The following is a 14,940-nucleotide window of genomic DNA, read 5'->3' as shown; positions in this document are numbered from 1 at the left end:
GAATGGGTTAGTGACCTGCGTCGCGTGCATAGTTAGAATATACAATGATCCAGGTTTATCAGCCCTGGTAGCACAATCGATAGTCTGGATAGAAATTTTAGGATTTTGTTTCAGATTAGCCTCGTTAAATCCCCAGCTACGATGAATGCAGCCTAGGTGGTGGGTTTCCATGTTTACATAGAGTCAGATAAAAGTCGTTCAGGCATCGATGTGTCTGTTGGGGAATATTATGTTGCGGCCTGTGATTATAATCGAAGAGAATTTCCTGTAGGATAATGCGGTCGACAATTTGATTGAGAATTCTAAATCAGGTGAACAGAATGAACTTGAGTCTTCTGTAATGTTGTGTTATGATCACACAAGACGTCCTCGTATGGATACATAGAAGAGGGATACCCCCCGCGCCTCTCTTACCAGAAGATGTTCTTTTCTGTCGGCGCGATGCGCTGAAGAAACCAGCTGCCTACACCGACTACCTTAGCTTTCTCTCGACGGGAGGCCATAGAGAGTCTCCGTGAGAAGAAGGAAGTATACAGTGCTCTTGACAGTTTTCGCTGGAGTGCTACGAAGTGGGGGAGCTTGCATCGTGGATTTGCTCAGACCTTGTTGTCAAGAGACTGGGACATTGGCGCAGATAGAGATGCTTAAGGTGAGTGGAGACCGCGATCGTGCGTCTCTCGTAAGCCTGACGACAGAGAAAGAATCGTTCTTTCTCCACCGCTTCGTTTGCCCCTTTTACGGCGTCATTGTTTAGGGTCGCCGGCTGGGATCAGATCCATTGTACTGGGTGGAAGGCAAAACACAGGATCCGCTTCGGGAGAGTCATATTCCTGGTCGTAATGATAGTGAGTTGACGTTGCTCTTATGTTCAGTAGTTCCTCCCGACTGTATGTAATGAAACCTAAGATTACCTGGGGTACCAATGTAAGAAATAACACGTAAAAAAACAAAATACTGCATAGTTTCCTAGGAACGCGAAGCGAGGCGGCCATCTCTGTCGGCGCCGGAAGTAGTAGTCCCAAGTTTCAATACCGGTAATAATTCATATTTATCCTGGAAGTGCCCATTTAAAGCGTTTAAAATCAAGATATGGTCTCTATGCCAGGGTTCTCCCCAGATAAGAGGGGCGCTGTGCCACCCTGTCGGCTTGGCTGCACCAAGATTTCAGATCAAATTATACGGTATTTACTAATGATAGTTACTCTATCTTTGTTCGGCAGCGCATTTCAGCAGTAGGCTATCTCAATGCACAAGAYCGCACTCCGAGTATAGCGTTGTATAGTCATTCTTACTCAGTCAAACAAAAGTGAAAAGACCAAAGTTGCTAAACTTGCTAGATAAKCTCCAACGAATTACAGAATATCTCCTATATTTGGCTAAATCGAGTTGACGATTATACAGATAGCAYATCAGCTCATGAATAACAGGGAGATGAAGAGTGGAAATAGTTATAGCGGTATTTTGACAGGCATACACGAGAGARGTGCTCTGATAATGCAACCTATGGATTACAGAATAAAGTTAKGAATTTTCATGCGAGACATGAGTCAAGATTTTGGGACTGGATAGGAAAATAGCGTAGGCTCTKGGACAGGAGAAGATAGAATTTRCCCTCWTGACTCWCTGAATTGTTAACAGACTTCATGTGACAGTGAATTGMGCATAGGCCTATCAAATGTGTGACTGCCTGAAGATTCACAACGACAGCTCYAAGAGGKACATGTTCTTTTATAGGCTATAGGCCTACTGTAGGGGTTCCCTGTAGGATTTATTCATTGCATTTGGGTCGCGTGTGCAGTCCGGCATTGTCAACTATGCATGCGCTTTGAATTTATGGCGACTTTGTGTGATGTAAAAGGTTTCCATGCAAAAAGCTGTTTGGATAATGTGCTCTTTTATTTGTTGCTAATCTGATGTTGCGCATGTTGTGTTAGTGCAGACATTGGATAATTGTTTTTGTAATTTCTCGGAMCTTGTCATTTTATTTTTTCGGGAAATGTAAAGAGTGTTACCGGGACGGTCCCGGCATTCTGGTTACCCATGTTAATCACTAGCATCTASTATTCAAAAGCATATAACACTATGRRGTGACGTTGCTACCATTAARGCGAAGACGGCTATTCATCCAATAARTAKATACCACGTTCAATTGAATTAATCATATAACTATTAATTAAGTAGTAATCTAGGMRACCACGGGAAAAGTTTATTTAACGAGTTACCGTTTCYCTCAAAAATATCAGAATATCTCGATATACTATCCGTCATCCATTAATCATTTGCTCCTATTTCAGTCTCATTCTGAACGTCGTAATATCCTATAAATCTGCACGAASCCKAGTCTCCATGATGAATCASCTTACACAAATTGTCATAATTATTTATTTACTAACTAATGGAATAATCACAAAGAATTACATAAACACACACACAGGAGATTATACGTTGATTACTAACAATGTAATGAAAAGTCCCTAGTGGACAAACCCGATATGACGACTTGGTACGCAATGAAAAAGGGGTTGAGAAAGAAAGAGTGGGAGAATGAGAGACTAAGGAATTCAACTATCGTACAGACAGTTGAATAATACGCTCATCGTACATGTGGATATTTAGCACCCTAACAACCGCTCATTCGGATTTAGAAGTGCAAAGTACATATTTACGCTTGTATGTCTTCGTGTCTCGCTCTGTTGAAATCGCCCCATCAGTCTGTGACGAATAGTTTGACAGAAAGTCTCTAGTTGTGCAAGTCTCTGGATGTCCACCAGAGGTCACCATGTCTTTAGTAGTCTTTAGTAGTTGTAGTAGGATTTTTTTTGTTCTGGAAGTGTCTGTTAGAATGGATACATCAGACATACCGTGCTTCTACACCTGCATTGCTTGCTGTTTGGGGTTTTAAGCTGTGTTTCGGTACACTGTTGGAAAAGCATTAACAGTGGAAACACAGAAATACCTTGTTTGCACCACAGATGCTCAAATAAATTGTGGCTCAATCGAACAAATACGGTAAAGGCTGTTTGGTTTTCTGTGCACTAGCTATTGGCACACATGCAATGCCAAGATAGATTGTGCTAGTGTAAAATGATCCATCCCTGTCATGCAAACCTGAGATTCAAACCCTACTCACAATGACATAACACACTCTGCAATGCACCGTCAACATTTGATTTGATTACCTGCCAGGCAGTCAAGCAGGAGGTGCACATGAGGTGTCCGCAGGGCTCGATCTTTACATCCTTGTCGTTCTCGGCGCAGATCTTGCACAGCTGGAAGGTGGAGCCCATCTCGCAGTAGAGCTCGTACTGCTCCTTTAGGACCAAAGAGGGGTCAGTTATGAGGCAGCACACACAACTCATGAATTAAAATAAGAATTGGACACACTCCACATGAAGCACAATTTTAATTGAATTTGAATTAAAGGAAGTGAATTTAGACTTTTTCCACATTTTGTTACGTTACAGCCGTATACTAAAATCGATTCAATTGTTTTTTTCCCCTCATCAATCTACACACAATACCCCATAATGACAATTTTTTGCAAAATTATAATAAGAAAAACAACGGAAATATCACATTTACATACAGTACCAGTCAAAAGTTTGGACACACCGCTTCAGGAAACTAGGCGTATGTCGCATGTCACGACTTAACAGGAGAGCCGTTTGAAAGTTAATTAATTTTTTTATCAAAATGCGTTTATTTGGCAGAAATGCCTTCTTGAACATGTGAACGTTCATGTGACTTACTAACAAACTCGTATGCCATCTGTAAATACGAATAAAATTGTTAAATTACAAGCCTTGTTGGTTAAGCCACAGAAAACATTAGCAACCTTCCCACTATCCATGATTGGCTGAGATAATGAGTGGGCTGGACATGTCGAGAGAGGAGTTCGGATTGGTCTGTTGGTAATCCAGTCGAACGCCGGTGTCATAAAAAAAAAAAGTATTGTGTAGTGGAGCTGCGTAAGTGTGGCTCTCCACTTTCTGGAGGATCAAGTTTGAAATCAGTGGAATAATAGTATGATAGCTAAAGAGATGGAGGAAACACCTGTCTCCAGATTTAATCTCAAACTAAGGGCAACCGTGATATGACATTCCTGACAGGGAGAAACATCCATGCACGATGATGTATACAGGTAAGAAAGTCTAGCGTTAGCTAGCTAACGTTACATTTTCAGATATTACACTTTTTCTAATTTTGACAGGAAGTGGTTTCATTTCAAGCTAACGTAAGCTGGCTGGCTCCCTAGCTGATGTTATTATTTGTTTCTCAGAGCCGTTTGCTGTTGTAGTTAGAGCCTAATGTTAGCTAGCTAACATTGAACATGGTTGGTTAGCACTGTTTATTGTTGTTTGACTAGCTAACGTTAGCTGTCTGGCTTGTTAGCTAACGCGTTATGTGACGTGTGTGAACTTACACATTGTTTTCTTAGCTAGGTACATTGTTTACCTAGCTAGCAAGCTTTCTGAGTGCCAGAGCGCAGAATAACTGATGAATTTACAAACGCTCAACGCCCGTTGAATATGGCCGGTGTCAGTAAACATTGGCAAAAAAAGGTAACTAAATTGTTGCTAGCAGCACAGTTAACATGAAAACAGCCTAACCAGCTCTGCTAGGGCGAGTAAAATGGTCAGAGTGGGGTGTTCTCTCATTTGTGTCTGGAAGTAGCTAGCAAGCTAGCCAATGTTAGCCAGTTAGCTTGAGTGCTTGACTGCCGTTGTGAGGTCAGAGCGTTCGGCCAGAGCGCCCAGTGTGTGCTCTGAACACTCGGAGAGCGAAACGCTCTGTATTTACAAACTGAAAATCTTACAGAACAGTTGCAGTCACCAACAGCCTAACCAGCTCTGCTAGGGAGAGTAATGTTCAGCGAGCTGTTCTCTCATTGGTGTCTGGAAGTAGCTAGCAAGTTAGCTTGAGTGCTTGACTGCTGTTGTTAGTGGGTGGGGCTAAAGCTTAAGAGGGTGTGAACGATGCTGAATGGGTGTAGACAAAGAAGGGCTCTCCAGTAGTGGTACCAAAACATTCAAAGGACATTTTCTCAAAAGTGAGTTTACAACTTTATCAACTTTCAAAGCAGAATTACTTTCCCATTGTTCCCCAACTGTAGTCTATGATATACCATGTTGTAGCTCTAAGTCTCTACTTTTATCCAATGTAAAAAAAATAAAAATAAAAATTCAATTTCGGTCACATTTTACATGAGTTTTCTTTTGTTTGTTTTTAGTCCCATCCTTCAGCTCCATTCAACCCCTCCCATCTCTCTCTGAATACAATCCAGTTTTGAATTCTATTTTATATATATTTTTCAATTGTGCTGTGATGTTTCACAAACGTTCTGAGCCTTTCTATTCTCATAGTTTCTACAGATTGTAAATGAAAGGTAAACATTTTTGCTGAGAGTATTATTATATTATCGGTCGATTGACTATGACTTTTCAGATCACCCAGCAGTGCTATTTGTAGAGTTAACTCCAGGTAAATGTTGCAATTCTTCAGCCATTCCTGAACATGCGACCAAAAACAAGCTACATATAGACATTATCAACAAAAATTATCTAATGATTCTTTCTGTCTCCTCGCAGCAAAATCTGCAGAGCTGAGACGGTTGTATCCTCGATATACAGTGGGGCAAAAAAGTATTTAGTCAGCCACCAATTGTGCAAGTTCTCCCACTTAAAAAGATGAGAGAGGCCTGTAATTTTCATCATAGGTACACTTCAACTATGACAGACAAAATGAGAGAAAAAAATCCAGAAAATCACATTGTAGGATTTTTTATGAATTTATTTGCAAATTATGGTGGAAAATAAGTATTTACCTCACTGTATTTAACATCCTATTTGGTTGCAAGAATTTTATATAATAATTTAAATTGAAAAACTAAGTTTTGAATCCGGCGGATTCGTTTTGAGTATTAGTTCATAAACCATGTGCCATGGAAACGGTACATCAAAAATCTCTTCTCAACTATTTTTCAATCCGTATGGCACAGCTGTCAATTTTTGGTGCTTAAATGAAACTGGTTTACTTTATAAAAAATAAAAAAAACACACATTTTGGTCTGTAATGCAGGACCGACAGACAAATTCCTTACTTTCTTCCCCTGTTTTGTCATTTACCCAGAAAGTAATCTATGGGGCCAGGAGATCTATGGGGCCAGTCATCCATTGTTCAGATTTGTTTCAAAAGCTACTGCCAACTTGAGTGAATTGTAGACAAAATAACCAAAAAACTAAGGGTGATGGGTACAAGCTCACCATGTTCAAAAGTTGTGGCCTAATCACCTCTAAGTAACTTCAGACCAAGTCGTTGAGTTGATTTGGTCATGTAATTTTGAACATGGTGAGTTTGCCCCTATCCATAGTTTTTGGTTAAATTAGCTCAACTTGAACAAGATATCGTTTCATTACCTCAGCATATGATCGACGGACTTATTGGCCGATTCATGTGATTTAGGCTGCATTTTGTGATGACGTTGGCCTATCAGGTTTGACGAGCTCTGATTGATAACCACTTTTTAGGGATGATGAGAGACAGAAACAGATGTGGCAGACCTTTACAATGTTGAAGTACAGTGAATTCCTCGGAATACTAAGTGTTTTCTTTATTATATTACTTCCCTATTAACACGTATTTGTTTTAAGTTGGTGATAACATGGACCATCAGACTATTTTATTCTCTACTTTAGAACTCTTGGGGGTATCCGAAACAAATGTGTAAAAAGTACTTTATGAAAATGTTGAATCTGGCCTTATAAATAACACAAAGGCATGTCAAATCAGGTAATGCCAAAATTAGTCTAATTGAAGTACGCTTTGAAGTGATTAAAATGCATCAGACAATTATTGGAAAGTCCCGGAAACCCACAAATGTTGAGGGCCAACATTCCTCCACAGCGATGTGAGAGACTGATCAACAACTACAAGAAGCATTTGGTTGCAGTCATTGCAGTTAAAGGTGACACAACCAGTTATTGAGTATAAGGGGGCAATTACTTTTTCACACAGGGGTATTGAGTGTTGCATACTTTAGTTAATTCAATAAATGAAATAAGTATCAAKATTTTGTGTTATTTGTTCACTCAGTTTCCCTTGATCTAATATTAGGTTTGGGTTGAAGATCTGATAACATTCAGTGTCAAAAATATGCACAAATCTGAAAGGGAACAAATAATTTTTCCACGGCACTATGTTCCTGAGAGTCTTAGCTTTCTGCGATGCGGTCACAATTGCCATTATAAAACAGGTTGTTTGGATCCTAGATGCTGATTGGAGGAGKAGCGTTCCAAGCTGTGCTGTATTGGCCGTTACAGGCACACTATGCCTGCTAACAGTTCCATCTGAATTAGCATTGCACTACCATAAGAATTTCACCATCATACGAATTTGCATCTATTCTATTTATCTCAACTCGCACATTATTTCCCCATGATTGTTGCCTAGCATTTAGTTTGGTACTGCTGGGGTAATATAAGCTGGCTGCCTGTCCGACCTCTGAAGATTTGTTTCACTTTTGAAATGGAAACTCCCCTGGACCCTACAACAAAGCGTGTACCCTCAGGCCTGGAGGGAAGCTAAAGTCATTCCGCTACCCAAGAATAGTAAACCCCCCTTTACTGCCTCAAATAGCAGACCAATTAGTCTGTTACCAACCCTTAGTAAACTTTGTGTTTGGCCAGATACAATGCTATTTCACAGTAAACAAATTGACAACAGACTTTCAGCACTCATATAGGGAATGACACTCAACAAGCACGGCACTTACCCAAATGACTGATGATTGGCTGAGAGAAATTGATCAAATGATTGTGGGGCTGTTTTGTTAGACTTCAGTGCAGCTTTTGACATTATCGATCATAGTCTGCTGCTGGAAAAATGTATGTGTAATGGCTTTACATTTCCTGCTATAATGTGGACAAAGAATTACCTGTCTAACAGAACACAGAGGGTGTTCTTTAATGGAAGCTTCTCCAACATAACCCAGGTAGAATCAGGAATTCCCCAGGGTAGCTGTTCAGGTCRCTTGCTTTTTTCAATCTTTACTAACGACATTCGACTGGCATTAAGTAAGGCCAGTGTGTCTATGTACGCGGATGACTCAACACTATACACGTCAGCTACTACAGCAACTGAAATTACTGAAACACTTAACAAAGATCTGCAGTTAGTTTCGGAATGGGTAGCAAGGAATAAGTTAGTCCTAAATATTTCCAATACCTAAAAGCATTGTATTTGCGACAAATCATTCACAAAACCCTAAACCTCAACTACATCTCATAATTAAAATTGAGCAAGTTGAGGTGACTAAACTGCTTGGAGTAACCCTGGACTGTAAACTGTCATGGTCAAAACATATTGATACAACAGTAGCTAAGATGGGGAGTAGTCTGTCCATAATAAAGCACTGCTCTGCCTTCTTAACAACTCTATCAACAAGGCAGGTCCTACAGGCCCTAGTTTTGTCGCACCTGGACTCGTGTGGTCAGGTGCCACAAAGAGGGACTTGGGAAAATGGCCCTTAAAAGTACACGGAGAGCTAACATTAATGACATGCATGTCAATCTCTCATGGCTCAAAGTGGAAGAGAGATTGACTTCCTCATTACTTGTTTTTGTAAGAGGTGTTGAGAAGCAGAAGGTACCGAGCTGTCTGTTTAAAATACTAGCACACAGCTCGGACACCAATGCATACCCCACAATCCATGCCACCAGAGGTCTCTTCACAGTCCCCAAGTCCAGAACAGACTATGGGAGGCGCACAGTACTACATGGAACTCTATTCCACATCAGGTAACTGATGCAAGCAGTAGAATCTAATTTAAAAAGCAGGTAAAGATACACCATATGGAACAGCAGGGACTGTGAAGTAACACAAACATAGGCACAGACACATACAAACGCATGATAACATACGCACTATACACACACATACACATGGATTTTGTGTTGTAGATATGTGGTAGTAGAGTACGGGCTTGAGGGCTCACACTTAAGTGTGTTGGGAATTCTGTAATMAATGTATTGTAATGTTTTTAAAATTGTATAACTGCCTTAATTTTGCCGGAACCCCAGGAAGAGTCTTGGCAGGAGCTAATGGGTATCCATAATAAATACAAATACAATAGAGAGCGAACGGGTGTCCAGACAAGACTAAACTTTTTCTGAGCCAGGCCGAAATCACGCATCATCATCATCATAATTATGGATATATCCAAGTAAATGACAATAGAAAATAAGCTCAAACAGGCGAAAATGCAGCTAGTGGGCTGTCATTCCAGGTGCAATGTTTGACGTGACGGAGTTAGCTGAAGTTGGCTAGCTAGCTAGGATGTGACAAGAACGTTAGTCAGCCTGCAAAGCAACCACTTTTGTTAGAACGGAAGACCATCCCTCTACAGGATGAGTGTTCCTATTCCGGGACGGTTGAGCTAACGTGCGCTAATGTGATTAGCATGACAGTTGTAAGTAACAGCAACCTTTCCAAGACATAGACATGTCTTATATGGGCAGAACGCTTACATTCTTGTTAATCTAACTGCACTGTCCAATTTACAGTAGCTATTACAGTGAAAAAAATGCCATGCTATTGTTTGAGGAGAGTGCACAACAACAGAACTTTTATCACGGCAACTGGTTTAATACATTCACCTCTGAAGGTAAATAATGTACTCACATTCAGTAATCTTGCTCTGATTTGTCATCACATTGATTGTCCCAGAAATAAAATGTAGCATAGTTTAAGTATAAGCTAATGATCCATCATGTATGACATTCCTGGGAGTGTGTAAACTTAAATGTTGTATTACCATATAATTTTGTATGTTCTTTGTAGTCACGCACTTGAAAATGTATCAATTGACCAATTCGGCATATTTGGGCAGACTTGATACAAAATATTGTCTAGTATTGCCATGCTTCACTGGCTTAATGTGAAACTTTGCACACACACTGCTGCCATCTAGTGGACAAAATCTAAATTGTGGCTAAACTGCAATAACACATGATTGCCTTTCACTTGTATTTCAAAGAWGATTTTTTTTAAATTATAAACGCATGTTTTTTTTGTTTGTATTATCTTTTACCAGATCTAATGTTTTATGTTCTCCTACATTAATTTCACATTTCCACGAACTTCAAAGTGCTTCCTTTCAAATGGCATCAAGAATAGGCATATCCTTGCTTCAGGTCCTGAGCTACAGGCAGTTCGATTTGGTTGTCATTTTGGGGAAAAAAGGTACAATCCGTAAGAAGTTTTAACAAAAATAATTAATGACTGGAGCGTGTCTGTAGCAACATGACCAAACAAACTAAGGACCTGTCCGGATTATTTCCTCTGATGGAAGATTAAAATTGTATGAATTTACTTGAAAATGTGTTTTTCATTGTTGTTTTAATATGTTGGTAAATGTTTTATAAAAGCAATAAGGCACTTGAGTCAGTGCTGCATCATGAATACAGTCACAGGAAAATACAGTCACAACGCCATTTACCTGTGACTGTATTCCTGATACATCACTCCATCTTGTGCCTTATTGCTTAAATAGCCCGTTCCAATGCTAGAACCAAATTCATAGGAAGAAGATCACAATTGCATTCAATTTATGTCCCCCCCACAGTCATTTTGTGCGATTTTCCCTTCTAACGAGTCCTGTGCGACCTGTGAGCGTTTTAGAGGAAAACAGAACACACACACATGTCCCTGAGTGTTAGCTTTCAGTGATGGGTTCATAATAGCTAATAGCCCAAACCAACGCTAGAGCCAAATTCATAGGAAGAAAACTAATTCAACATACCACACTGGCTTTAGAAAAGATTTGTTGCAGAATCAAAACGGCCTGTCCGGCGGGCTTTGAGGCGCCCGCATGGGCCTAAAGCACACCGGCGCCACTTTTTGTATCACAGTGAAATTATAAAACTGGGTGGGACATGCAATTTGCAAAAATGCAATATTCTCTCTCTCGCTCTCTCTCTCACACACACACACACTGACCTGTGTGACTTTAATGTGATCATGGATGGTGGGTTCACACAAGCCTTTAAGGTCAGGGTTGTAGCTGCGTCCGTCCGGAAACATGTAACTGAGGACAGAAGAGAGACAGCTTAGATACTACAGCATTCCACACAGACTGCTGACAAAAAATTAAGAACGACACAGAGATGTCACAGAAGGCACAACAAGATACATTTAACATCCATTATCAAACATCTTTATAACACAGTCATAAAAATGACATTGCATGGCATCTCAAATTAGGACCACTTTAAAAGAGACTCGGCATTATCCTGACACAGAATACTTTTTGGGAGAAATATTTTTGTTTCGTGGAGCATGGCACATGAATGCATTTATGACCTTTATTTAACTAGGCAAGTCAGCTAAGAACAAATTCTACAATGACAGCCTACACCAGCCAAACCCGGGCGACGCTGGGCCAATTGTGCGCCGCCCTATGGGACTCCCAATCACGTCTGGTAGTGATACAGCCCGGATTCAAACCAGGGTGTCTGTAGTGATACCTCTAGCACTGAGATGCAGTGCCTTAGACCGCTTCGCCACTCGGGAGCCCAAGGTAATTTGTTTCTGCAATTTGTATTTTACCGCAATACATTTCTTATGACAGCACTATGAAGAGTGTAATGGCAACACACTTCAAATAAAGTGCTATCTCCAAACCCCCATAATTTGACTGCCTTGTCCACCGACACAGACAGGCAGTGAGCCTGATGTGCTTTCATGCATAATTGTATCCTAGGAATCCTCCATTAGAATATTTGCAGAAGTGGGCCACCTTTGGTCGCCTCCCAAAGGCGCTCTGAACCGAAACCACCCACGCGTGGCGAGAGAGATCAAACTACATTTACAGAGGTAATCATCCCTCGTCGCCTGAGCAGTCAAGACAGAGAGGAAATAAAACGGAGTAAATGGCTACATCCCAATTCCCCACCTTTCTCCCAAAATGTGCACTTGCATTGCAGGCCCCAATTCCCTCCCTACCCTGTCAATGTTTGCAGATCTGTAGTAGAAGCAAAAATAATAAGGTTTCGTTTATGTCACAGTGTATAACACTGGCAGATAAAACCTGAACTGCAGTCCAAACATACAGTACCAGTCAAAAGTTTGGACGCACCTACTCATTCAAGGGCTTTTCTTAAATTTTTACTATTTTCTACATTGTAGAATAATGAAGACATCAAAACTATGAAATAACACATATGGAATCATGTAGTAACCAAAAAAGTGTTAAACAAATCAAATTTATTTTAGATTCTTCAAAGTAGCCACCCTTTGCCTTGATGACAGCATTGCACCCTCTTGGCATTCTCTCAACCAGCTTCACCTGGAATGCTTTTCCAACACTCATGAAGGAGTTCCCACATACGCTGAGCACTTGTGGCTGCTTTTCCTTCACTCGGCAGTCCAACTCATCCCAAACCATCTCAATTGGGTTGAGGTCGGGTGATTGTGGAGGCCAGGTCATCTGATGCAGCACTCCATCACTGTCCTTCTTGGTCAATTAGCCCTTACACAGCCTGGAGTTGTGTTGGTTCATTGTCCTGTTGAAAAACAAATTAATGTCCAGCTAAGCGCAAACCAGATGGGATGGCGTATCGCTGCAGAATGCTGTGGTAGCCATGCTGGTTAAGTGTGCCTTGAATTATAAATAAATGACAGACAGTATCACCAGAAAAGCACCCCCACACTTCCTCCTCCATGCTTCACGGTGGGAACCACACATGCGGAGATCAGCCATCCACCTACTCTGCATCTCACAAAGACACGGCGGTGACTCAAATTTGGACTCATCACACCAAAGGACAGATTTCCACCAGTCTAAAGTCCATTGCTCATGTTTCTTGACCCAAGCAAGTCTCTTCTTCTTTTTGGTGTCCTTTAGTAGTGGTTTCTTCGCAGCAATTTGACCATGAAGGCCTGATTCACACAGTCTCCTCTGAACAGTTGACGTTGAGATGTGCCTGTTACTTGAACTCTGTGAAGCATTTATTTGGGCTGCAATTTCTGAGGCTGGTAACTCTAATGAACTTATCCTCTGCAGCAGAGGTAACTCTGGGTCTTCCTTTCCTGTGGTGGTCCTCATTAGAGCCAGTTTCATCATAGAGCTTGATGCTTTATGCGACTGCACATGTAGAAACTTTCAAAGTTCTTGAAATTTTCCGGATTGACTGAAATTCATGTCTTAAATTAATGATGGACTGTCATTTCTCATTTCTCTGCCATAATATGGACTTGGTATTTTACCAAATAGGGCTATCTTCTGAATACCACCCCTACCTTGGCACAACAAAACTGATTGGCTCAAATGCATTAAGAAGAAAATAAATTCCACAAATTAACTTTTAACAAGGCACACCTGTTAATTGAAATGCATTCCAGGTGACTACCTCATGACTACCAAAATGTATGTAGTTCTGTCCTTGAGCTGTTCTTGTCTATTAATGGTCTGTATTATGTCATGTTTCATGTTTGTGAGGACCCCAGGAAGAGTAGCTGCTGCTTTTGCAACAGCTAATGGGGATCCTAATAAAATACAATAAAAAGCTGGTTGAGGAAATGCTAAGAGCGTGCAAAGCTGTCATCAAGMCAAAGGGTGGCTACATTGAAGAATCTTGATTTGTTTAACACTTTTTTGGTTATTACATGATTCCATATGTGTTATTTCATAGTTTTGATGTCTTCCCTATTATTTACAATGTAGAAAATACTAAAAATAAAGAAAAACCCTTGAATTAGTAGGTGTGTCCAAACTTTTGACTGGTACTGTAGGTCTACACCATCACTGGTATTATCAGGCTGTATAGCTAGTTATGTTTGCTCTGATCAGTACATTTATTAGCTACCTATCCATTAGCATTAGCGATTAGCATTAGCGGCTGACAAGATTTTGGCACAACGTACTAAGAAAAGACAAACAAGCTGTTTGCAGATGTAAGAAACACAAACTAATAGTGTAACAGAACGCGAATGGATTTTTATTAAGAAGCAAAGTGAAAACAGCATTGACGTCATCAATGTTGCATGTGCTGCAATGACCATGKAGAGACTGAACGCAAGTGTATCGTGGTCAGAGGAACAACAAATGCGCTKWTTGAGTGATAGGGGGCTGGGCTAGGTTTGTGTGGAGAGAGAGAGAGCGAGAGAGAGAGCGAGAATGGAGAGAGGTGCTTCAAGTATCAAAATAAACTATAAAAATTGACTTTATACACGACATATCACATTTAACAAACCAAACATTCAAATACCGTTATAGAGGTAAAGTAAAGACCCAAACCGGTCCGTGCATCAATACCAGTATATCTTAAAATAAGGTATACCACCCAGCCCTAGTCGCTTGTTTGTATCAATTGCAAAGACATTGGCAACTTTGTATTTGTAGTCAACTTTTTTCTGAAGTTATCGTGGTCACATAGAAACAGATAAACCATGTGATTCAATGTTTTGCAAAGATCACCTGTGTATAAAGTGACACGGGAGGGCAGAAGACCAGGTCTTTGGCCTGYTTTGCTAACTACCTCTCTCAAAGAGTGCAGTGTATGAAGTCAGAAAATCTGCTGTCTCAGCCACTGCCTGTCACCAAGGTAGTACCCCAAGGCTCAATCCTAGGCCCCACGCTCTTCTCAATTTACAACAACATAGCTCAGGCAGTAGGAAGCTCTCTCATCCATGTATATGCAGATGATACAGTCTTATACTCAGCTGGCCCCTCCCTGGATTTTGTGTTAAATGCTCTACAACAAAACTTTCTTAGTGTCCAACAAGCTTTCTCTCCCCTTAACCTTGTTCTGAACACCTCCAAAACGGGCGGAGGTTAGCCTAGTGGTTAGAGCGTTGGACTAGTAACCAAAAGGTTGCAAGATCAAATCCCCGAGCTGACAAGTGCACAGTACTACACAGAGCCATGGCTACATGGAACTCTAT

General features: G+C 40.7%; 1 protein-coding gene across 1 annotated transcript in view; it reads right to left on the bottom strand.

Annotated features, from left to right (window-relative positions):
• cblb (Cbl proto-oncogene B, E3 ubiquitin protein ligase) overlaps positions 1 to 14,940 on the bottom strand; it is a 192,661-nt gene that overhangs the window by 84,514 nt on the left and 93,207 nt on the right. The window contains exons 8-9 of the mRNA XM_070434684.1: positions 10,996 to 11,083; positions 3,180 to 3,311 (exon numbers count right to left, since the gene is read on the bottom strand). Of these exons, the coding sequence (XP_070290785.1) occupies positions 3,180 to 3,311; positions 10,996 to 11,083 (220 nt within the window). The remainder of the gene's footprint in view (positions 1 to 3,179; positions 3,312 to 10,995; positions 11,084 to 14,940) is intronic.

This window comes from Salvelinus sp. IW2-2015, linkage group LG23, assembly GCF_002910315.2.
Source record: "Salvelinus sp. IW2-2015 linkage group LG23, ASM291031v2, whole genome shotgun sequence".
NCBI classification, from domain to species: domain Eukaryota; kingdom Metazoa; phylum Chordata; class Actinopteri; order Salmoniformes; family Salmonidae; genus Salvelinus; species Salvelinus sp. IW2-2015.
The sequence above is the reverse complement of the archived record's forward strand: the minus strand, read 5'-3'. Positions and strand labels throughout refer to the sequence as shown.